We start from the raw sequence: 23,224 nt of genomic DNA, 5'->3' as shown, positions 1-23,224 counted from the left end.
GATGGACCAATTGGCCAACTTACCCATGCTCCCCAGCGACGAGACTACCGCTCGACTACTGACAGCCTTCGCGGCGGGGATAGCAGCGCATGTCACCATCTTCCGCCTGGGCGAGTGGGACGTCGCCGCCGCCAAAATCCCCGCCAGCCTCTTCCTCGTCCAGTTCGGCCTATTTATCTACTACCTCTTCTTCGCCGGACCCCCAACGGCGCCCGGGACAGCTCTCTGGCTCGTGGGGCAGGTCACCGCTGCCCTGATCGCGGGGACCAGCACCAGCATCCTTGTCTACCGCGCCTTGTTCCACCGCCTGAATAGCTTCCCCGGCCCGTTCCCTGCCCGCCTGTCGATATGGTACGTGACGAGCCTCTACGCCCGCAACCCGGACGCCTTCAACGCGATCCGCGGCCTGCACCAGCGATACGGCGACTTTGTGCGCACCGGGCCGACCGAGCTCTCGGTGAACCACCCGGATGCGTTGCACGCGGTGCACTCCGGGCGGAGCGAGTGTACGAAGGGCCCGTGGTATAGCATGCTGCATCCGTTCATCTCGCTGTTTGCCATCCGGGACAAGGCGGAGCATAGTCGACGACGCAAACCGTGGGAGTTGGCGTTCCGGCCGAATGGTGTGTCTCCCCCTAATTGCTGCCGGGTGTGATAATGCTTTGCTGACGATGACAGCGGTCCTGGAGTACCTACCTGCGCTGGAGAAGGGAACGAACGAGCTGGTGCAGCAGGTCGAGAAGAACCAAGGCAAGCCAATGGACATGACCTACTGGATCAATCTGTTCACCTTTGACGTATGGCGCTCCTCGTCCACAACACTGCCGGAATTTTCAGACTAATGGAGCAGTTGACCGGCCGCATCGCCTTCAGCCAAGAGTACGAGTGCGTGAAGTACAACAAGAAGCACCCGATCATGGAGATCAACGACTCATCGAACCTGGTGACCGGGGTCGTTAGCCAGGTGGTGTGGCTGATCTCGTTCATCAAGGCGACGCCGGGCCTGAACGCCAACATGAAAGCCTTGATCGGGTTCTCCGAGGAGCAAGTGCAGAACCGCCAGAAGATGCAGACGCACGGGCGACGCGACGTGTTTTCGTGGCTGTGGGAGGACTTCCAGGAACAGGGGATTGAGACGCCGCAGTCGCGGCTGGATTTGGTGGCTGATGCCTCGCTGGTGATTTTTGCCGGAAGGTTCGTCCCCCCGAACAGCATGAACCCCTTCCCCATCATTATCACTCACTATGGCCCTGTAATATCCACAGTGGCACCGTCGCCGTAACGATCATCGGCTGCTTGTACTTCCTGACCACCTCCTCGCCCACCTACCTCCAGCAGATCCGCGAGGAACTCGCCGCCCTGCCCGAGCTGAACTCGCACACCCTGACCAAAGCGACCACCCTCAACGCCGTGATCAACGAGACCCTGCGCCTGCACTACCCGGCCCTCTCGGGCTTCCAGCGCCAGACCCCGCCGGAGGGGATCACCATCGGCGGCCGCTACATCCCCGGCCACACCAACATCAAGATCCCCTTCTACACGCTCTTCCGCGACGAGCGCAACTTCGCAGACCCCGAGAAGTTCATCCCGGAGCGCTGGACCACCAAGAAGGAGCTGGTGCGCAACCCTGAGGCGTTCGCGCCGTTCCTGCTTGGTCCGTATAATTGTCTCGGCAAGAGTCTGGCGCTGATGCAGGTGCGCCATGTCCTGGTGGAGTTGATCAGGCGGTATGAGATTGAGCTGGCGCCGGGGGCGGATCCGGACGCGTATTGGAGGGAGAGGACCGATGGGTTTGTAATGGGGCTGGCGCCGTTGGAGTTGGTGTTTAAGGAGAGGGAGGCGCCGGCTCTGTAGATTGAATGGGCGATTGAAGATGTTGCCGTGCGTATCGTCGCGTGTGGCGTGCAGGGTTGGATAAAATTGGAGGTGTTCTATATGGTCTTGCAGTGCAGTGGGATATTATGCTGCCTTAACCTCTACATTATGTTTGATGCTATTGGAGGATACACTTTGATTCCTTACCATGCTTTAATGATGCCCTTGGACGGTGGTGTAACCACACCCTTCCCTTTGGCACGAAATATCGGACCGTTTGAGTCGCTTCGGATTTTCTCTCCGGCGGACTTGCTGAACCTGAGCCACAAATATAGGACAGATCCTGCGCACCCTGGTTGGGGTCGAGCGGACGAGGGGAAAATCGGAGGTTGCGTAGAAGGGTATCGGAGAGAGGGAGGGCAGCAGGCTGTCTCTGCTGTTTTGCAGCATGGGCGTATGGATCAGTCGTCGTGTCCCATTCGTGTCTCGCGTCAACACTATTCGATTTACTTTTGAGGAATGACCCAGACCTCCCCTACCCCTTCCAGCGCAGGGCATTGGATTGGAGCAGTCTCGTAGGCTGTCCGCTATACAAATTGCCGTTCTGCTTAACAGATCTACTGTTATACGGTCTTCGGTGCTTGGATGATCTTATCGGCTATGTGATATGGCCGGGATTCGGCCTAGATATCATCACATATTGGAGACAATTAGAAACCGATTTGGGAGTATTTACATATTGGTATCTTAGGCCCTGTCTCTCGACCAATGATGCAGAATATATGCATGTGGATAAGCTACCCCGCGTCGCTGAATTGGGTGTCAATTTTGGTAAGTGGAGGAAATGCTACGGACGAAGCCGGGAATGAAACCAAGATCTGGCTACCGAACACTTAAGATTGATTGCTGGAGAATCGGCAACTAACTTCAACTCCGGTCAGCAGCATGTAGCCTACAGTTTGCATTATTGTAGGAGGAATCGGGTTATATCAAGCTGGACTCTGGACTCTCTTGACTTGAACACGTCACCTTGCATGAGCCCATGCCATTTTTCAGCCATAAAGTCATGCTGGCGCACCCCTCTCGAGTGCCATGCAAGATCTTTCGGTACAATGCCTAGACACAAGGTCCATCGCTCAGAATGGCTGAAAGGGGCTCTTCAAGAAAGAGAAGCCCAGCGATAGCCACCAGACAGTCTCTGCCAGCAAGCCTAAACATCCCAGACAAGGGGAACCCGCCACTTCCCCACCTGTCCCCGATGCGCGAGGCGAAGACATTATCCGATCGTCCCCCGCAACAGGTGCGGACACCGAGACGGAGGACTCGCATGGATCGTTTCAGAAGCAGAGCTCGAAGATGAGCTCGAAAGATGAGCGCGATGCCACGCCCGCAAATAAATCAGAAGATGCGCCCGGAGATGATGCCCAAGGCAAGCCCAACGATGACGCGCAGTACAAACGGACAGCTCTTTGGAGCGCAGCGTACGAGAAGCTCGGTAGCGAAGAGCGCGACCTGCTCAAACGTTAACAAAACGAGATTCTGGAGCAGAGCGAAAAGAGGGGGCAGAAGGGCACCGCTGATTCGGATACTGAGCGACAAGAACGGGTGGAAGCGATCATCCGAACCGAACTGGACAAGCTGGAGGCAATGTTGTGCTTGGAGCATTCCGATACAGGCCTTCAAGATAGGCTCCAGCTCTGGGATGCAGTCGAAGGGGAACATTTACGTTCATTTCAAAGGTCTGTCAGCTGATCCGCGTCATTTGGTCTCGAAGGAAGACTTAGATTCGTGACATGGGATGGATTGGTAGAATCCCGGGATCCAAGGGCAAAGACTATGGGATCTGGCATAACCACTGGCCGCCCGATCGCACTTTTCCACCCCAGGTCGATTCTTACATTTTGGATACGATTTTCTCAAGTGATGGGTCAAGGTTTCGAACAAAAGCAAGGTCTGGCTTAGCGAGTGTCTGAGATGCCAATTCATGGAGCCCGACAGAGCTCCATACCTTATCAGCACCTGAGGGCTATGAGCTTGATTTCGGGTGGTCAGACTACTCGCTCGATGCAGGCTTGGTGGCTGTTCCGTCAAAACGCGAGACCTGGAGCATTGGGACCTGGAATCTCTCAACTGGGCAACGTTCACAGACTATTGATTCTAAAAGGCAACCATACTATATAGTCATTTCCCCGGATGGAAGGCTGATAGCTGCGAACCTGCAATCGCCGTTCGATAATCTCATTTGAAATGTAAGCACGGGTAAGGCCGTCAAGAAGGTTGAGGGATTCGAGGTAGCGTTTTCTCCAACTGGGACAATGGTTGCCATCTTACATCGGAATTTAATTCAGCTATGGGGCACCCATCTCTGGGAGAAGATGGGTGAGCACAAGGGGAACGAGCTCGGGTTGGTTGATGGGACATGGATTGGAGGTGCTGGTTCTCCCGAGATGAACGATGGCTCTGTACGAGAAAAGGGCATGTCAGAATTGCTTTAATCCTTGGCCCAAGCCAGGGTCCCTTGGGAAGAGAACTTACCTTTCACAGAACCCGGGGCTCTATGGCAGAAGGAGGACAGGAGCTGATCGTGATTCCTCGCTCTAACGTTCCTGATTATATGTTTTTCCCTGATCCCTCGGTTGCTGATTTCACTGTCACGCTGATTTATGATACTGGGCCGGATGCTACCATCAAATCCGACGATTCCAAGAATAGAACAGTTAGGTATTCTTGCATTTTATCACCTGTGTCGAAGGTCTATAACATGAGTCTCCCGCCAGCCTTTTGATTTGTCTATTTTTCTAGCCTTGGCCTGTGATCACCCCCCTGAATGCCCCATAACGAACGCCATATACTTCCCGGCGCGTCGTGCCGGAGGGACAGGGGAAGATACCGGCTCGCATGTACATGACTGGCCACTAATTCATTGACTCGGAGATTTGAGGCCAGTGGGCGGAAGAAGAGGGCGCCGATTGTCCCGTGGCTTACTCGTCTCACCTTCGGCACGGTGTTGGGCCTAGTTCCATTGAATGTCAGTGACTGAGAAGGGGGACCTTGGTTAAGGTCATGTGGATTTCGCGGCTGGATTCGAGAGGGCTGATTTGCCCGATCCCGTGGTGGTCTGAAGGGGCTCTTATTCTTGGAGTTCAACCTTGCCAGAAAGTCGGGGGGTTCTTCTAGAGCTAAAAGAGGAACGAATTGAAGGTTCAGACAGGCGAGAGATAACACATAAATCGGTCGGGGGTACCGGCAGCTTGGTAGATTGTTCAGTTCAATTCAACTCAACTCAATTTCTATCAAGCCAGTTGAGCTAAGCCCGCCAATCAGGATGAAAGCATTGCAACTCTGAGCCAAAAGAATGTTAAGACAATTATCTACTCGATTGTTCGCTCCAGTGGATCCTGATTCCTGTCAGAATACCTACTACTTCCAAGGCCTGCGGCAACAGTCACGTGTTAGGTAAGCGAGCTGGTCAGCAAGCGCGGTATGAGTTAGCACTGCTCGACAGGAGATTTATCGAATGTGATGAATCCTGGTCGACCCAGAAGAGCTGCCACCAGTTGAGTTCCACCGGGGCCAACTGTTGTATACATTACCTGAAACTTATCAATAGTTCCATGTCCACGTGACCAAGTAAGTTACTTCAGTAACGCCCGACTCGATCCCGTGTTCCTGACAGCCTCAGCCACTAATTCTGTTGCAGGTTTCTCACCATGACACCCTTCACCCCAAGTGCCAGAAATCTTTTTAAGAGGCAACTGTATAAAACACCATTCTTTACCAAAACAACCTTGTCAAATGGAAGCACGTCAATCAAGAAAGACCACATTCAAGTAAAACAGACTATGTGAGTTAAATGGGTATCTCACATATCATACACAGGGATTGATGCTGAGTCTGAAAGAACATGTAGGCTTGGTGTACCGTGCTCTTCACATGAGTAGATCCATGTATTGTACAGTAGATGTATAGGATACTCGCTTAGAGAGTTCGTTACAAACCAAGTAAAAAACATAAACGAAGTAGCTCGGGAGTACAGTAAGTACTGTATGCCGCGAGGCCACCTGGAGACTTGGAAAAGTCTATATCCGAGGCTTACAATCACTCGTCTAGACTTTCTTATTCAATTTAGGGGATACAGTAAGTTTATTGACTACTCCGTAAACTGCGGTTGGATACTGGGTAGTCCTCAAAAACTTTTCAAATCCTCGGCGTTCTTGATCCTGAAAGTCCTGACTGTATACTCTTACTTAGTACCCGGTGCCCACAGACATCGTTTTTCGCCACTTCTCAGCTACGTAGTAGTTACGAAGAATAAGAATAGAATAGCCAATGATACGGGTTTCACAGCCAATCCTGTACCAGGATTACCACACGGGCTTTTCCTATCTAGGACTGACTTTAATTCCGGGAATTGATCCACCACGTACTTCCTACTTTGCGCGCGAAGAGAGGCGGTGGAGGGATTTGGTGCTATTTCCGATATCTACAGTAAGTCCCTCTCTATGTAGCAGAAATATAGTAAAAGCCAAGGCTAGTTGAAATTAGTTGTTGAGAGGTTAATCAGGGCTTCTATATTACTGTTTGATTGCCTAATTGCCAGCAGAAAAATGCTTCTAGCAGAATCTTAGAGTAATAAGTTGTAAGAAACCTGTTTCAAAGTGAATTCTTGCTGTTTTGATATCTTATCTAAGATAGCTTATATATAAGTTTTTTACTGAAGCTGTCGCATTATTCTAAGTCTTGGTCTACTTTACAAGTTTCCAGTAAAGATTGTTTACAGAGTTTGGCTGCTAGCTTCCTTCCCTCGTAAGGCGCACCGTAGGGCGTGAACAGGCCGGGCTTTGCCAGGCATTTCCTAAAAGAGCTCCGTGTACATACAGGTCGTCATCGAAGCCCGAGTTTTATCATCATCAGCCTTTCCCAAAAGAAAATCCCCAAAGCTTTGAAATCACACTTGTTTTGGTATCCTGTAATACACACAGGCGGTATATATAGTGCCCAAATCCTACACCCAGACGGCACCGTAACCCACTATCCATCAAGCAAGCCACAGTAACAAACACTCACCCACAGCATGTCCTCGTGAGAAACACCCCCTTCCTTTTGCCCCGCCACTGCGTCCATATACTCCCCGGAATCCAACACTGACACTGACACAATCACAATGCTTCCCCAGCGCGTCCGAAAGGTACCTCGCCCTCACGCAAACCAAGGGCAAAATCTCCCCGCAGACAGCCCGCGATCTTTTCGACCAACTCCCGCCCATCAAACCCTCGCAACTCCTCGGCAGCTGGAGCGGAGGGTTCCTCAACACCGGCCACTCCATGGAACCCAAGATGGAGGAGATCCAGTGGGTGGGCAAGGAGTTTTATTCGGTGGATGACGTCGACCCCGTGATTGTCTCCCGGGACGGCCAGCGAGCCAGCTGGGGGCAATGGGGGCCTGCGACCGTATGTTTCCGATTCTCCTTGGATTTGAATCAGATCGGCCAATGCTGACATTCGAGTCTTGATGCTGAACTAGTTGCGAGAGATGGTGTATCGCGGGGTTCTGTCGACGGTGATGATCTACGACGACCGCCCCGTGTTTGATCACTTCCGGTACGTGGAGGAGAATCTGGTGGCCGGGATTATGGAGGGGAAGGCGGTTGAGGGCGGGGATTTCCATTTCTATCTGCGGCGGTAGGATCGGGGTGTGTGTATCTTTTGAAAATTGGATTAGAGAAGCAAAAATGAGCTAGCTTGTCATTTCCAGCGATAGGAACCCTGCTCAGTGGCATGTTTGCATCGGGAGAATGCAGCAGAGGAGTAAAGGTGCAGACACGTGGCGAGAAATCACAGACTAAGCCCTATCTCGGGTCTTGTAGCGGCATGGCAATCAATTCAGATTTTTGTAGGGAAAACAAAAAGAAGAAGAAGAAGAAGAAGAAGAAGAAGAAGAAGAAGAAAAAAGTGAGGAGAAATAAGGACAAAAGAGAAAAGAAAGGAGAAGGGAAACTGAATCGTTCAAGCCGAGTATATGACAAGGAATTGCGCATGCAGGTCAAACCCCCGAGTGAAAGTTACAGACTGCTCAATATTCAGAATCAAACATGTATTCAAACCAAAATCACAACCTCTATAGTCTATCACGGTCTATAATACACACACTCCAAGCAAATTCAATCCCATGCACTACTTACATACCAGCTTAATCGAATATCGACGCCTTCATCGAGTTAGGCTGGATGTACTCCGACGCATTGCGGAAGCTGGTGAACCCCCAGCGGATCTGCGCGGCCATGGCGATCTCCACGTCCAAGTCCTTGGCAAAGTGCCACGCCAGCCCGGTGTCGCGCTGGAACGCTCGTCCGACCAGGATAACGTCCAAATTATCCTCGTTCAGGATCTTCTCGGCCAGAACCCCGTTGTTGATCATCCCGACCGCCGCGACGAGCAGCCGATCGCCAACCGCCTTCTTAACCGCCGCGGCGAAGGGGACCTGGAACCCGGGGCCCCCCTTGATCTTCTGGGCGCTCGAAATGCCCCCGCTGCTGATGTCGATCAAATCCACGGCGCCTTGCGCTGCCAGCGCCTCCGCGAAGCGGACGGTATCGTCCCCCTTCCACCCGGCCTCGCTCTCATCCCAATCGGTCGCCGACACCCGCAGGAAGACCGGGACATCGGCACCCACCGTCTCGCGCGTGAGCTGCGCGATCTCCAGCGGTAGACGGACGCGATTCTCCCAGCTGCCACCATAGCGATCGCTGCGCTGGTTCGAGGCGGGGCTGAGGAAGCTCGAGAGCAGGTAGCCGTGGGCGGCGTGGACCTCGATGAAGTCGGCGCCGGCGGCCAGGGCGCGCCGGGTGGCCGCCACCCAGGCCAGCTTGAGCTCCTCGATCTCGGCCAAAGTCATCGCCTGGGGCACGATCCCGTCAGCCGAGAAGGGAATCGCGCTGGGGGCCTTGACGTTGTCTGTCCAGCCGCCGACGGCGTTGGTGGCCACCCCGCCGCCCAGCCAGGGGGGCAGCGTGGAGGCCTTGCGGCCGGCGTGCGCCAGCTGGATGCCGATCTTCTGGCCCTGGCTGTGCGCGAACTCGATCACCTGCCGGATCGGCTCGATCTGCGAGTCCTTCCACAGGCCGACGCAGCCGGGCGTGATGCGGCCCTCCGGCACGACCCCCGTGGCCTCGATGATCATCATCCCCGGGCCGCGCTGCGCGATCCCTCCGTAGTGCGTCGTGTGCCACGGGGTCATGTGGCCGTCGTCGGCGCTGTATTGGCACATGGGTGCCAGCTGCGGGAGGCTTAGCTTGCTATCCGCATGAGATGTTCAGAGATCTGCGACCGAGGAAAGATACTCACTCCTAGTCGGTTCTGGAAGGTTTGACCGCGGATGGTCAAGGGCTGGAAGAGTTTCGGGATGGGCTTTCCACTGCTTTGAGGGTTGCGCGCCGTGCCCGCGGGGGCAGTCTGCGCCGGCGTGTAGAAGGAGACGCCCGGGGCGGGCTGGACGGGAACATCGGGCCAGTTCGTCATTGTGTCGATGTTGTCGTTGATGTTGATGGTAGATTGCTTGTGATGGGTAATAGAATGCGAATCCAATGCGTCATCTGGCCGGGCTGTAGGATCCAACTTTTATAGTCCCCCCGGGAGGACCATCGAGTAGTATAGCCATGCTCGAACATTCGGCTCAGCATTGCCTTTCAAAATGATTTCTAAGCTGCGAGGCGTGGAAAATGATTTCCTGGCTCAAAGCTATTTTCGGCGGCCTTAGTAATACTCACAGTTCAGGGGTTGCGCGGTTCTAAGGTGGGAAAGCTCTGATTCGGGGGAGAAGGGTATGGGTACAGGGCGTGAAGGGCGCAGCAAACCCCGGGATCCACAAGTCCAGCACAGTAACTAACTACTGTACATCAAGTGTTCTTGGCGCTGACATGAGCATGTTCCATGGCTTGGAGGTGTCTGATGGCAGTTGACTTTTCTTTGCTCCGAATGCCCCGAACCCATCAAGTGTCACTCTAATCCTGGCACATGTGGCGGATGGCATGGGCTAATTCCGCCAACGGTGATGTTCCTCCCTGCGGGGAAGCCAACCCCGAACCTTGTGGGCGATGAGAGTCTTCCTACGTCATACTACCAGACCCTTCACAATTACTCGTATTTAGACCACTAGCAACCATAGTAGCACAAAAGGTCCTCTTGCATTACAATTCATCACAACTAGCACCTGAAATCTTGCAGACTTAATCAAAATTCCCCCATGTAAAGATGCCCTCAGCAATCGTGACCGGAGCCACCGGTATGCACCCCGTGTCTCCGCCCGGCCACCTAACCCTAACTAACCATCAACCCCAGGAATCACCGGCAGCGCCATCGTGCACCACCTCTGTAAAGACGACCAGTACGACAAGATCTACTCCCTCTCGCGCAGCAACCCGGGGTATGCCAGCCCGAAGGTGCAGCACGCAACGCTGGACCTGCAGAGCTCGGCCGAGGATATGGCCAAGGACCTGCAGGGGGTGCGCGCCGACTACGTCTTCTTCTGCGCCTACCTGGCGCGCGACGACCCCACCGACCTCACGCGCATCAACGCGACCATGCTGCGCAATTTCCTCCGAGCGCTCGAGCTCACCGGCGCGATCAGGCACCTAAAGCGCTTCATCTTGACCTGCGGCTTCAAGCACTACGGCGTGCACCTGGGCCACTGTAAGCAGCCGCTGCAGGAGGATGACCCGTTGCTTGAGAGCAGCAGCGGCACTTCCTGGCCCCCGATCTTCTACTATGAACAGGAGCGCATCCTCACCGAGGCGGCCGCCCAGGGCGGCTGGGAGTGGGTGGTGACCCTCCCGGAGGACGTCCTAGGGTACGCGCGGGGCAACTTCATGAACGAGGCGACCGCGCTGGGGCTGTACTGCGCCGTCAGCAAGGTGCTCCGGGGCTCCCTGCTGCCCTATCCGGGCTGCCGGGCGAACTACTTCGCCTTCAACACCTGGACCTCGGCGAACCTACACGCCAAATTCTGTCTCTGGGCGGCGACGGCCCCCGACGCGGGCAACAACATCTTCAACGTGATGAATGGCGACACCGAGAGCTTCCAGAACCTCTGGCCGCGGCTGGCCCGGCGGTTCGGCTGCACACTCCCCAACCCCATGTTTCCCGGCGGTGGCGGGCCCGATTCCGCGGGGTTCGGGGATTATGAGGCGACTTTGGTGCGGATGGAGAATCTGCACCCGCTGACGGAGCATGAGCAGGCGATCGGGGTCCGGGCGGAGGGTCCGCCCACCTTGTTCCTGCAGGTCGATCCGGAGAAGTGGGCGCGACGGGAGGATGTCAATGCGGCGTGGGGTAGGCTGCGGGATACGTATGGCCTCGACCAGAAGGCGTGGGAGAAGGCGACCTGGGACTTTTTGACGTTCGTGCTGGGAAGGGATTGGAGTTGTGTGGGGACGATGAGCAAGGCGCGGAAGCTGGGGTGGACGGGCTATGCGGACACGTGGGAGGAACTGGAGGAGACGCTAGAGGTGCTGGAGAAGGAAGGCGTGCTGCCTCCGGTGGATAAGTTGAAGAAGGATTTCTAGGCACAGTCTAACACGGTCGGTTACAGTGCGAATGAGTACATAATAGCTTTTCAAATTGGTTATATGATTCTTCAGGTTGTAGCAGGGCCCGCTACGCATCCTTGCCTGTCAATGCTTTTGCATTCTGATGTATCAAGAGAGACAACGCCGCGATGCTGGCCGACTGATGAAAGAGTGAGTCTTGTGGCACGGGTCTTCAAGCCTCACTGTATATACAGTGAAGCTTTAAGCCCCCTGATTCTGGGCGCGAAACCATCTTTGAGAAGGTGAACGCGCTGAGAATCCATGATTGTACTGTACTGTAGTGTACGTACGTCCCAACCCCGCCTCCTCGCGATGTCAGGTACGGTACAGTACAGTATTACACATGCTCTTCGTACATACTAGCACGACCGATGGGACAATGATCAAGCTAAGTAGCAAGTATTCGAGAACCTTTATTTTCTACCAAGCACGATGCAATATAGTTCTCGAGGTGTGAGAGTGTGATAAAGGATATATATGCCAGAAATAACATCCAGTAAATACGAGATCAGTTGGTCTTCTCAGCTGCTGCTACAGCCTTCAGCCCCGAACAAACGGCGCGTCTCCACAATCAGATCCTCGACTTGTAGGCGAGTATATGTAAATGACCATCGATGAATTCTATGATTCGGCTTAAGATGATGGTACGAGTTCCCCAACAATCGCAGAGGCTTGCTAAGGAGTTGTCGATGGTAGGTGTGTCCGTGGCGGAGGCCAATGCGATGCGCGCCCTAGGGCGTGCCCCGCCGCGCCCTAATTGATCCTGCCGCGCCGTCAGAATTTTTCACCATCCCATAGTTTGGACAGACTATCAATTCCTTGCATTGCGTGCTCGGTTCCTCTCTGATCGGAACAGTCTGCATGAAAGGACAGTACCAACACACAGCAACCCTGTTCCCCAAACCCGACCTACACAGTCCACCTGAACCATCTACATCCCCACCCCTACCGAATTAAAGAACATATTTGTAGTATTGGCTACGTGCTGAAAGAAAAGAAGCAGAATATCTATACTAATGTCCCCAAACCTCATTCCCGGTCGAGGAAGAAGACTTCCCGGGGGAGAACCCCCGGACCCCCCTTTCTTTCAGCTCCCCAGCAACACACAATCCTAAGTCCTAGAATACACACTTTCCGGGGGTTCTCCCCCGGGACGCCCGCCTCCCCCCCTCTCCATAACAGCGCGCATCAGCCCCTCATTCACACCCACATCAACGCCCACCTCCCTCCCCCGCCGCACCCAATACCCATTAATAAACCTTACCTCCGTCTCGCGCCCGGCCCGCAAGTCCACCACCATCGAGCACGTCGTCTCCCGCGTGCGCTCCAGCACCGTGTTAACTGTGTCCTCCAGCCGGTCGAGCGCGAACCGCGCCGCCACGCCCTCGACACCGCGCAGCTCGGGGAGTCGCGGCACGATGGCGGAGACCTCGGTCAGCACGGCGCGGCGCAGGGCTGGCTGGGTGAAGAGGAATTTGTTCGGGGCGTTGTGCAGCGCGCAGACGGGGTTGCAGAAGGCGTTGACGGCGAGTTTTTCGAGTTGGAGTTGCAGGATTTCCGCGTAGGTGGTGTAGGTTCTTGCTGTGAGGAGGGGGGAGCGGGGGAGGGACTGGAGGAGGTAGTTTTCTTCGTTTTGAGGGTCTGTCGAGGGTTGGGTGGGCTGGGCGAGTTGGCGAGGCACTTTCCCCAGTGAGATGGCGGAGGCGCCGGTGTGCGTGATTTCGAATGGAGCGTTCAATGTGACGCCGTGGGAGATTACGCCTACGATGTAGTTTGGTCGGGTGCCGGGGTCTGGGAACAGGTGCTCGTTCACCTCGTCGATCGTGCCGCAGCCGTTCTGGAGGAAGAGGATCGTCGAGGATGGGGTCAGGCGCGGCTGTAACGGGCGGAGAGCGGCGACGGTCTGTGTGGCTTTCACGGTCACGATTAGGTGGTCGATGGGGTTGGTTGCTGGTTCCTTCAAGGGGGGTGGCGGGTGCCAGGTGCGAGTGGTCTGGTTGTAGATCTCGAGGTCGTAGCCGCGGTGGTGGGTGGTCCGGCCGGTGACGGTGTGCAGGGTGGTTTGGCTGCTGTTGCGTAGGTATTCGTCGTATAAAGTCTCGCGGTGCAGGAGGAGGGTCACTGCTGGTGGCGTCGGGACAATCTCGTTCAGCCCGTGGGCTGTGAAGGTGCCGATGCTCCCGAGGCCGAGGACATGGACTCGTGGCTGTCGGGATGGAAGGAGTTTCGAGGGCATGGTTGCGGAATGCGAGTAGCTCCGACTCATAGGTCTGCAGGTTGAAACCAGATGTCGAGGGAGTACTCGTAACATGATGTGCGTTGGCGTCGTCGACTGCACTGCGTTATCTATCGGAGAGTTACGGTGCTTATGTCTGTTCAATCACGCCCTACGCCCTACGCCCTACGCCTTGTCAGGGCCTTTTTTTCATGCGCCCTATGTCAAACCCACGCCCTTAAGAAGCCCATGAGATCCGGTCATATCTCAACAGCGTGAAGATTAGAAATGCTAGAATGTTCAAGCAGGTCCAATCCTCCTGTCAATCCCTCCGCCCTGAAACCGACCCCATGAGTCAATCAGTAACGGGCCCCTTTAATGCAACACAACAGCTGTACAGTACACAAACATGCCTGGTAGATACGACTTGCTTCTATCCCCAGATTTCCCCCTTCCCCTCCCCCTCCCCTTCCCCATTCTTCTCACAATGCAACCCCCGAAACGCCGCCAACCACTCGGGATTATCCGCCACCGTCTGATTCCACGTGTCCTCCGAATCGTACAGCACGCGCCGGGACTCCTGCTGAAACATCTCATCCGTGGGCACGACCCCCTTCCGCATCTGCTCGCGGGCAAACCGGCTGAGATGCAGGGTGAGCACCTGGGTGAACGAGCTCAGCTGATCCGGCGCGACCCCAGGAGCCATCGCCTGCAGCGGCGGGGCGACACTCGGCACGGCGGGGGCGACGATCTCGCGCGCCGCCTGCTGATCAGCCTCGCTCCACTGCGCCCGGGACGAGATCTGCGCGAAGTGATCCTGGACGTCGCAGTTGGTCGCGGAGAACGGGATGACGCTGAGCGACTCGGACCCCAGTAGGTACGGCGGCAGGGCGTTGGCGACCAGCGCCGCGAAGTCCGCGGGGAACTCGTGCTCGCCGCGCCAGTCGGCCATGGTCTGGCCCGACCGGAAATGCTCCGCCAGGTGCTCGACGCGCTCCTCCCAGCTGCGTAACCGGGTGTCGCAGAACCCGCAGCGCGAGGTGATGGCTGACTGCCCGATCTTCCAGCTCTCGAGGCCCAGGGGCCCACCCCCCTTGGTGGGGAGGATGTGGTGGACGAGGCGCAGGTGCTGCATCAGGTGGTCCTTGCGGCGGAAGGAGCGGCGCGTGCCGGGTTTGGTTTCGCAGGCGGTGGCATCGTGGTCGTTTAAATGGGCGATGTCCGGGTCGAGGGCCCCGCAGAAGGCGCATAGGGTGGTTTCTGGGGCGGTGGAGGAGAGGACGGTCGTGCCGAACGGGGCGCAGTACCACGCTTCCAGGGTGACATGCAAGGATTTCTCGTGGCGCGCCCAGTCGTACTTGCTCTTGAAGCGGTCGCAACAGAAGGTGCAGCAGTAGCGGCGCAGCGCCTGGGTAGAGCTGGTGGTTTTGGCGGTGGTCTGTCTCTTACGAGATAGGGCTTTGCCCTTGCGAACCCGGCTGCCCCGTCCTTGGACTGCCAGCGGATCTTCTGCGGATGAGGTCGAGCGGCCGGATTGCTGGGAGTCTCGCGACGAGGCGCTGGATTCGCCGCTGGTGGTCGATGCGGCTCGTCTATACTGACGGAATGCATGGCTACTGCCTCCCAATGCACCCTGGCTGATGCTGTCTGGTAGACTGGGGGCCGTCTTCAGCGCATCGATGATATCTGGAATCAGGGCTGGCTCCTCTTCTGGCGGTGAGTTCCGCCACCTTTCCATCGGGTTCAAATCGCCGCTGGCATTGGGGATTACAATGGGGCCCGCTTGTGCTCCTAACTGCCGGGTAAGGTAGCGGCTTCGACGTCGAGGGAGCTGTCGACCATGGCTTGTGGTAAAGGGATCGGTGATGGGATGCGTTGCTCTGGCTGAGCGCAACCGGTCAGAAGAGGACGCGCTTAGCCCGTCCTGCTGTTGGGAGTTCGGAGCGACAGTGGCCATTTGGGACGGACCTGATAGTGAATGGCTGCCTGATCGCCCACTTGGCCACACTGCATTGTGCGAGCAGTGGAGGTCCAGCTCTGCTTCAATGGCAGGAGGCAGCTCGGAAGAAGGGCTCAACAGCTGGGGTGAGATCCAGTCATATGTTCCGGAGCTCGAATGGTCGACACTGAGCAAAGCTGGATCGATCACGTTAGAGTCATCTTGTGCGGTGGTGACTAGAGCTCCATCAGCACGATTATCCCTCGAAGTTGCGCTATAGTACATACGCAGCTGAGCAGCCTGGTGATTCATGCGGGGCAATTTTCCAACGTAGGGTTGCTGAGACCGAGACCGTCCGGCGTACAGTCCTCACGGAAGTAGGGTTGTCTAGTAATTGTCAACAACTGCACAGGTGCCTGCCTGGAGTTCCTTCTTCGGTTCCTGGCTCACCTTCGACGTGGTTGCAGGAATAGGTTTTCTCTGGATGTACCAGCAGGAGAGGTTGACAAATCAAAAGCATGTCGAAACGGTCTTGCCTGGGGTGGCGCTTCTCTGCCCACTCATTACATAATTCCCGCCTCAGGCAGCTGCAGAAACTTGGCTGCTAACTTAGGTAGGTAGTAGTTAACGTTATCTTAACCTTGAACCCAAATGACAAAGGTTGCTAGCGCAAAGCCTGTGTATGTGCACTTTGAATAAATTGACAAGTTAAAATCCTACTATGGCGATAGGCAACGACCCTTGCTCTTATCTGTGTTGGCTTGCGTCCACAGGTCTGAACGAGCTGACAGCCCAATGTTGTTATTTTTTCACCCGTGACCTGGGTGAGGCATTGAAATATATCTCATGTATGGAGTATGTCGGAAAGCCAAGAAACCCCAAATCAATCACCGTGACACAATATTTACCGGTGGTCTTGGCACAACATACCCAAGGCAGCAGTGAATAACCCTTGAGGGACACAGCAAGCCCTGTAGAACAATCTGATCTGGTGAATGGCTGTCGGATTGATGACAAAATTTGATGTTGCTATTGCTGTTTTACTAGACTATATTGTATTAAATCCAGCTCCCATACATCAACCCAAGCATGTTAGCTCAGGGGAAGAGCGCCGGGCTCATAACCCGGAGGACCCTGGATCGAAACCAGGACATGCTATAATTTCTTTTTTCTTTCTTTTTTCTTTTTTCTTTTTTCTTTCTTTTTTCTTTTTTTCAACTTCCACTTTCACGTTCACCCGCGCCATACAGGTACAGTACAAGAGTCTAGAATTCAATTTTATGTTACGCGATATTGCAGTGGGTGACTCCTGTTAATTTGCAATAATCCTCAACACAATCTACTTTTATTCTATTCTCGCCAACATTATACCTATTGATGGATAGTACTCGTACATTCAGATCATTCGTCAAGGCATGGGCCGATAGCGCAGGGAGTCAGCTGGCAGGCAGGTAGCAATCATAATATAGCATGAAGTTTGGAGATGAGCCTTTGATCTCTGACAAGCAATCTACAGAAGCTTAAGGAAAATACTTGATGTTATATCAACTACCAAGTAAATGCCAAAACAACAGCAGACAAGAAGAAACTCGATTGATGGTTCTGGGCCGGATCTTATCTCCCTTACGTTACCTCGGACAGGGGATGGACGTAGGGCACTTACAAATCACTGAGTAGTTTCTGCTGCTCTTCGACCTGAGTCACGGTGCTAGTGGCAGTGGCGGTCGAAGTCTTTATTCCAATCACCGTAAATCAGAACCGTCCTGACATCTCGCCAAAATTAAGCAGAGGTCAAAAACAAACACGTAGGGCGTAGAGCCGACTGAACGTCCATGGCGCCATCATATTCGCCTAGATTACTTGGGAATGACAATGGCTCTAAGCTTGCAAATATTAAAACTTATCTACTTCCAAAGTTGGAACTGTATGATCTTTAAACATAGACTTCGAATCTAGACAAAAATTCTATTCAGGATTAGACTCCGAAAGAGACTAATAACAGAGTTTAAGCTCAGTAGTAGAATGGAAAATGAATGAATAATGTATCATCTGATCTCTGGTATATATTAAAAAGAATTCAAGAATGATTAGTTATTCAACTTCTCCTTCTATAAATTAAGTTATATACAGACTCATAAATGGATATAGCAAAAGAGCCATGAGAAATTTCAGAGACGAATATATCCCTAAGTAGTTGTAGATCAATGTTTAAGATAGTCCGGGCTGACAGGGCTAGGTTTTCCTGCAGAAGACTTCTGTGGTAAGCTCTCAGGCCTGGACGGTGATAGTAATAGTATAAAGATTGTGTGTGTCTGTAGCGAAGGCAGTATGTCTGTATCTCAAGAACTACTTGATACAATAGGAATGTATGTTAGACAAAATGATGTTACTGTCATTCTGATTGTAAGGCCAATTCCTGCGAATTGTCGCTCCCAAAGGTCAAAGGGGACGTGTTACAAAGATTCAAAGTACACAACCGGATTGTATGCTCCACGAATCAGTATCAAGGCAGAAGCGGGTAGTATATGCTGTTGTACAACACCGTAGCCAGGTCAGTGTGTCCATGGCAAAGCCGGTGTGGATATGCGGGTCCCCAGACATGATCAGTCAGCTCTTATGACACATATGTTGTATCTTCCGGATATCTCTCGCCTATGCTTTAATTCGTCACCACGCCGGGGTCTGGATTCTTGATACATGATATTGACATAGTTTCGGTCCCTTGCAGAGTATCATTGTTTATTGTGCTTACCAGGAAGCAAGGGATGGCAGTAACTCTCTTTCGACGCACGGTGTCCTTTGTTCCTTTGGTAGACCCAAATAGTGGCATTGAGTATTGCTACTATAGCAACGAGTTGCTCGGCACGGGTTTGTCAGGAATGAGATATGTCTTGCGCGCCTCTGTCTTTGCACGAGTCATGCGAAGTCGGTGTCCAAATAATAGTTATGAATGCTATGGAAGGAAAGGAGAGGAATGCACCTAAGACCGTCTCAACTATATGCACAGCCTCTTCAAAAAGCCCCCCGCCAGCCACCCGCACGCGCAGCCTCTGGTATTTCTGTGGTGCAGTAAATTGATATCAAACAATTGCTTTCTTGTATCGGCGGTCACCTCCGCAAAATCGTTGTACTAGGTCGTTTGATCTACCTGTTATAATGCTGGAAACCTTTTTTTCCGGGCTGGCATCCATCTCAACAGCCAACCTCGTCTCCTCAGCGGTAATATGTACAGCGCTGTACCTCGCCGGTGTGGCCGTTTACCGTCTCTACCTCTCACCGATATCGCACTTCCCGGGCCCGAGGCTGGCCGCGTTGACATGGGCCTACGAGTTCTACTACGACTGGGTTCTCCCCGGGAAGTACTACGAGCGAGTAGCCGAGATGCACAGGCAATATGGTAGCTCTCCTGACATTGACTCGGTACCAGCAATCGGACTAACGAGACCTCCAGGGTCAATCGTGCGAGTCACCCCGGATGAACTCCATATCCTCGACCCCTTATATTACGACGGGGTTTATGTAACTGCAGCCACACGGCGGACGGATGTTCCCTATGACTTTGGACTTGGCACAGGATTCCACGGTATACTTGCCGTTGCTCCGTGTTGTGTGCTTTCCGGTCACTGACTGCTTCAGATATTGCACGAAATGCTCAGAGCCACGACGACCATCGTGGGAACTATCGATTCCTGAAAGCCTTCTTCTCGCGAGCTTCCATCACGCGGCTCGAAGGCCTGACGACGGAGCGGTTGGATCGGCTTGATGCGCGGTTGCGAGAATGGGTGGATGCCGCGGAGCCGGTGAACCTCACCTATGCGATGTACTCGTATGTGACTGGTGAGTCTGTGGGATGTTTCGGCCCACTGATGCAGATCTAATCTCCCCCGGCGCAGACATCATATCTTCGATGCTCTTTGAAGAGCCATGCGACTTCTTGAGTGACCCGGGGTTCAATGGGTCCTGGTTCGAAAAGCTGAAACACGGGATGGTCAATGTTCCTCTGTTTGCGTTCATGCCTTGGCTTCCAAGGTTTGTCACCCCCTCCAGCTGGTTTTCTGCCTATGTGTAACCGCGAGGTAGAATCATCGCCCTGCCACTGGTGAGCTACTTGTTCGACAGAGAAAAGAGGTGGGCTGTTTTTGATGAAGTATGCATCCCTCACCTTATTGCAGCTTGATATATCCCCAAACCGCTGACGTCTGGCCCGGTCCTCAGCGCACACAACGCCAGCAAATGACTCGCCGAGATCGGCCGAGCGACGCGACCTCAACTCGCTCGGGGAAGACCCTGTTCGACGAGCTTGTCCGACAGAACCAGACCAAGGTCCCGTTCGACGCGGACGTATGTAGGGAGGTGGCCCAGGTGCGTTTGGATGGATCTCCATTCAACCAAAAAAATAAGAAAAGAAAGAATGAAAGAAAGAATGAGAGAAAGAAATCCTCAAAGAAGGTTCAATCCTGATGATTTAAATCCTTTGCAGTCCTTCCAGCAAGCCGCCGGCCATAATCTGAACCGCACCCTCGAGGCTACCATTACCCTGCTCGCCATGGACAAAGAGCGGCAAGAGAAGTTACGCACCTCGCTGAAGCCAGTCTTTGCGAATGCGCAGCGCCCATCCTGGGTGGAGCTTGAGAAGATCCCGTACCTCACGGCTTGCGTACAGGAGGGGATTAGGTCAGTCCAAACTACTAATTGACATATATCCAATCCCGATCTAATTGATATTGGTAGACTGGGAGGCGGCAATCTCCGCCGGGCGGCCCGAATCTCGCCGGATGAAGATCTGGTCTACAAGGGGTGGAGGATTCCCAAAAAGGTATGTCGAGGAGAGTCTCACTATGCAATACCCCGGTCTAATCACAAGGCCTCCTTCCGCTCCTCAGACTCCGGTAGGGATGACGATCTACTGGATGCTCATGGATCCGGCTGTGTTCCCATCGCCGAGAACGTTTAACCCTGAACGCTGGCTGGAATGCTCCGATGAACACCTTGCGGAGATGCACTGCCACTTCGTTGCATTCACCAAGGGATCCAGGAGCTGTATTGGTAACCAGTATGTATAATTCCCTTTCCCGCCCCAACGATGTCTTGTGTGACCAGAAGGAAGCTGAAAACCGGCGACAGCTTAACGTACATGGTCATGTATCACACGATCGCCTGGTTGTTCCGGCCCGGGGCACCGCGGATCCAGTTGTACGAGACAGATGAGAGCCACGTCCTGTCGAGTTACGGATTATTTTTTAGTTTGCCCAGGGTTGATATACCGGGGGTGAGGGCATACTTGACAAACAAGTATGAGGGGTAATGTCCCCCCTGGATCAATCAGAAAGTTGCGCGTGAGCTTTATTTGGTCAATAACTGTAAATGATTTTAATACAGTAAATTAGAAAATGGAATAGCTTTCCTAGTCGGCAGTAAGTTGCTCTTTGGTATACAATAACCTCCGTGTTGGGCCTTCACCACGTCAGGTAGCCAACAATGTTTTCGAAATATAGAAAAAAAACACCTTAAGATAGTATACTTGTCCGGCAGAGTCGCGATTCATATGATGGGCAGTCTATACGGTTTCTTGAATCCAATCCTTGTCTGGGTATTCGCTCGAGACTAAATGGAATGGAGTTGAAGCGAGACACGAGTGGCCACGAAAACCAACCCATACACTCGTACTTGGATACATTGTGCGTAAGAAAGTCCGATTATAAGCCGCGAACACTTACCACCATGTATGATTTTGTGGAATTGGATGGTTATGTTACCCTTAACAAACGAAGTGTCCAGGCCTTGTTATATTTAAACGTTTGGCAGGAGGATCTAACGCTTGGCTATCGCATCAGTCGATAGAGAATGCAGGTGGAAAGCGGCGAAGTAGGGCCCGGAAAAGCTTAAAATCATGAAGAAAAAAGAGTAATCCGAGGAGCTCATGCCGCATGAGTGTATGGAAAGGTTGACACGCTGCTTGGAGACGAGCAGTCTTGGTCAGAGTAGCAAAGTCAGAGATGAAATAGTTATAAAGTCCCCGCTGCGAAGTAGACCATGCGCCATCGCCACACAGACCGAAAGCCAGTCGCGCCACTAATCCTTCTCAATTGATATACCTATACTTTTACAGTGGTCTCAATCCAACTTTGGTAGCCGCAGGGCAGGCACTCGACTTTTCTACTGACAACCCAGCAAAAGGGACTCGGAAGCAGAAAAAGGGGCCCGACTGGTCGGCACCTCAAAGAACCCGACACACTGGCGGGGGCTGAGACAACCCCGCTATTTCCGAGCCGAACAACCACTCAAACGAGCTGTACTAATTTAAGCCCGTGTGACTAGCCCCGGAGCGGTAAGATGTTATGATCGCCGCGGTCGCCCCGCGGCCGGATTATTACCTTTCAGACTAGTTTACTCGGCACCCGCGTACTGTACCATACCCAATCTGAAACCCGATCCCGCCGATCATCTTCTCTTCTCCTTCCACGGGTTTCCACGTAACTTTATCCGAGACCCTAATTCTGGGTTCGGTACCGATCGTCCCCTGACCGTATCGTACCGTACCGTACCCGTTGCTCCAGACTTCACCGCTACTTGGGATGGCCTTGAATACGGAGGAAAATTGAAAACAAAAACAATGCTAATATTCAGATTTCATCGAGTTGATAACGCTAAGATCTACCGGAACTCGAAGTGACCGTCGATGTTGAACAGGCGCTCGGCGAGGTTGATGTCGCGAACGTGCCAGTTGCCGTGCTCGTCGCGGAGCTCACCGCGGACGACGGGGACGTGGGCGCCGCCCTCGATGTCGAAGTGCACCCCGCGGGCGGACTCGAAGAAGTTGTGGCCGCCCCATTGGAAGTGGCCTATCCCGTACCATCAGTACCTGGGTTTATAATTTAGACAGAGGAGAAGGGTGCATACCGTCGATGTTGCCAATGAAGTGGTTTAGGTCAATGTGGGCGGGGCGCTCGTGGCCGTGCGCATCGCGGAGGAGAGCGTGGAGGAAGGGGCCCTCGAGGCGGATGGAACCGTGGACGGCGGACTCGTGGAAGCTCATTGTGGAGGTTTGGCTGGTAGATGGTAGGAGTAAATTGAGAGTGGCTGGATGAGGAGGAATTGAGATGAGGAATGGATGTCAATCCCGGAGGGCGTGCAGCTCCCTTTTATAAGCTGCTTGTCGCTCTCCTTTACCCACGGAGGAGGCGGGCTATCACCCCATCTCGGTCTGTATTGCCCGCATTGACTGCTTGGCTGGTGGGGGTCCGTATTCGTCTACGTACGTAGCTGAGTTGCGACGGTGAAGGCCGAATGGGCCATTTCTGGCGAGACAGCCACAGTGTCTGGGTGGTTTTGGCGGGGAGGGGCATTGAGGGGCTGTGAGGCTGAGCAGAACAATTGTGAGGCGTGGCTGAGAGGCGCACACAGAAGGACAGCTGAAGAGAGAGGTGATATCCACTTTTCATCAGATCGGGTAAGGCGAACCGGTGTCGGCGGTGGGTCAGGGGAGGTGGCGATTACCTAATGGGTATTGACCGTCTCATCTTTGAGGGACTGGAAGTTGAGCTTGTCGGCGTAGTATGGGGTATACCTGCACCTGATCCTTGCCGATCTGGAAAGCTTGGGGTCATGTCGTGATCAGGTGGCGAGGATCGACGGGCTATGATGGATGGTGTGCCGACAAGTCAATTTATGA

General features: G+C 53.7%; 10 protein-coding genes and 1 non-coding gene across 11 annotated transcripts; 7 read left to right on the top strand and 4 right to left on the bottom strand.

Moving 5' to 3' along the window:
- Positions 1-25: 25 nt before the first annotated feature.
- Positions 26-1,955, top strand: BO95DRAFT_492499 (cytochrome P450; the record flags this gene model as incomplete). Its single annotated transcript, XM_025590706.1, has 4 exons — positions 26-623; positions 679-797; positions 851-1,194; positions 1,266-1,955. The coding sequence occupies 4 exons, from the start codon at positions 26-28 to the stop codon at positions 1,852-1,854; spliced, it is 1,650 nt and encodes a 549-aa protein (XP_025447740.1). The 3' UTR covers positions 1,855-1,955.
- A 902-nt stretch (positions 1,956-2,857) lies between these two features.
- Positions 2,858-3,342, top strand: BO95DRAFT_458571 (uncharacterized protein; the record flags this gene model as incomplete). The annotated part of the gene is made up of 2 exons (XM_025588565.1): positions 2,858-2,902; positions 2,968-3,342. The coding sequence occupies 2 exons, from the start codon at positions 2,858-2,860 to the stop codon at positions 3,340-3,342; spliced, it is 420 nt and encodes a 139-aa protein (XP_025447739.1).
- Positions 3,343-6,889: 3,547 nt separating this feature from the next.
- Positions 6,890-7,500, top strand: BO95DRAFT_458570 (DUF4334 domain-containing protein; the record flags this gene model as incomplete). Its single annotated transcript, XM_025588564.1, has 3 exons — positions 6,890-6,897; positions 6,992-7,265; positions 7,339-7,500. The coding sequence occupies 3 exons, from the start codon at positions 6,890-6,892 to the stop codon at positions 7,498-7,500; spliced, it is 444 nt and encodes a 147-aa protein (XP_025447738.1).
- A 504-nt stretch (positions 7,501-8,004) lies between these two features.
- On the bottom strand, positions 8,005-9,366 carry BO95DRAFT_478186 (NADH:flavin oxidoreductase/NADH oxidase; the record flags this gene model as incomplete). The annotated part of the gene is made up of 2 exons (XM_025590020.1): positions 9,159-9,366; positions 8,005-9,090 (listed from the first exon to the last, which is right to left on the bottom strand). Exons 1-2 carry the CDS (start codon positions 9,330-9,332, stop codon positions 8,005-8,007), a joined length of 1,260 nt encoding a protein of 419 aa, XP_025447737.1. The 5' UTR covers positions 9,333-9,366.
- Positions 9,367-9,970: 604 nt separating this feature from the next.
- BO95DRAFT_492488 (SDR family oxidoreductase) lies at positions 9,971-11,374 on the top strand (the record flags this gene model as incomplete). Its single annotated transcript, XM_025590705.1, has 2 exons — positions 9,971-10,095; positions 10,152-11,374. Exons 1-2 carry the CDS (start codon positions 10,065-10,067, stop codon positions 11,372-11,374), a joined length of 1,254 nt encoding a protein of 417 aa, XP_025447736.1. The 5' UTR covers positions 9,971-10,064.
- Positions 11,375-12,509: 1,135 nt separating this feature from the next.
- BO95DRAFT_492487 (ketopantoate reductase family protein) lies at positions 12,510-13,634 on the bottom strand (the record flags this gene model as incomplete). Its single annotated transcript, XM_025590704.1, has 1 exon — positions 12,510-13,634. The coding sequence occupies one exon, from the start codon at positions 13,632-13,634 to the stop codon at positions 12,510-12,512; it is 1,125 nt and encodes a 374-aa protein (XP_025447735.1).
- Positions 13,635-14,046: 412 nt separating this feature from the next.
- On the bottom strand, positions 14,047-16,026 carry BO95DRAFT_510266 (C2H2-type zinc finger protein; the record flags this gene model as incomplete). Its single annotated transcript, XM_025591336.1, has 3 exons — positions 16,003-16,026; positions 15,840-15,939; positions 14,047-15,788 (listed from the first exon to the last, which is right to left on the bottom strand). Exons 2-3 carry the CDS (start codon positions 15,862-15,864, stop codon positions 14,047-14,049), a joined length of 1,767 nt encoding a protein of 588 aa, XP_025447734.1. The 5' UTR covers positions 15,865-15,939; positions 16,003-16,026.
- A 612-nt stretch (positions 16,027-16,638) lies between these two features.
- Positions 16,639-16,710, top strand: BO95DRAFT_t11. The gene has a single exon. It is a non-coding gene; the product is annotated as a tRNA-Met (tRNA).
- A 1,998-nt stretch (positions 16,711-18,708) lies between these two features.
- BO95DRAFT_350932 (cytochrome P450) lies at positions 18,709-20,013 on the top strand (the record flags this gene model as incomplete). The annotated part of the gene is made up of 6 exons (XM_025582063.1): positions 18,709-18,949; positions 19,004-19,135; positions 19,189-19,404; positions 19,446-19,581; positions 19,633-19,699; positions 19,768-20,013. 6 exons carry the CDS (start codon positions 18,709-18,711, stop codon positions 20,011-20,013), a joined length of 1,038 nt encoding a protein of 345 aa, XP_025447733.1.
- A 286-nt stretch (positions 20,014-20,299) lies between these two features.
- Positions 20,300-20,857, top strand: BO95DRAFT_350866 (putative cytochrome P450; the record flags this gene model as incomplete). The annotated part of the gene is made up of 3 exons (XM_025582059.1): positions 20,300-20,368; positions 20,436-20,605; positions 20,677-20,857. Coding segments are annotated over 3 exons (420 nt in total), but the record flags the coding sequence as incomplete, so codon positions are not given.
- Positions 20,858-22,167: 1,310 nt separating this feature from the next.
- BO95DRAFT_437952 (CVNH domain-containing protein) lies at positions 22,168-22,650 on the bottom strand. The gene is made up of 2 exons (XM_025585396.1): positions 22,453-22,650; positions 22,168-22,394 (listed from the first exon to the last, which is right to left on the bottom strand). The coding sequence occupies exons 1-2, from the start codon at positions 22,586-22,588 to the stop codon at positions 22,207-22,209; spliced, it is 324 nt and encodes a 107-aa protein (XP_025447731.1). The 5' UTR covers positions 22,589-22,650; the 3' UTR covers positions 22,168-22,206.
- Between the last annotated feature and the right edge of the window lie 574 nt (positions 22,651-23,224).

This window comes from Aspergillus brunneoviolaceus, assembly GCF_003184695.1.
Source record: "Aspergillus brunneoviolaceus CBS 621.78 unplaced genomic scaffold BO95scaffold_2, whole genome shotgun sequence".
Taxonomy (NCBI): domain Eukaryota; kingdom Fungi; phylum Ascomycota; class Eurotiomycetes; order Eurotiales; family Aspergillaceae; genus Aspergillus; species Aspergillus brunneoviolaceus.
This window is presented reverse-complemented; position numbering and strand designations above follow the sequence as displayed.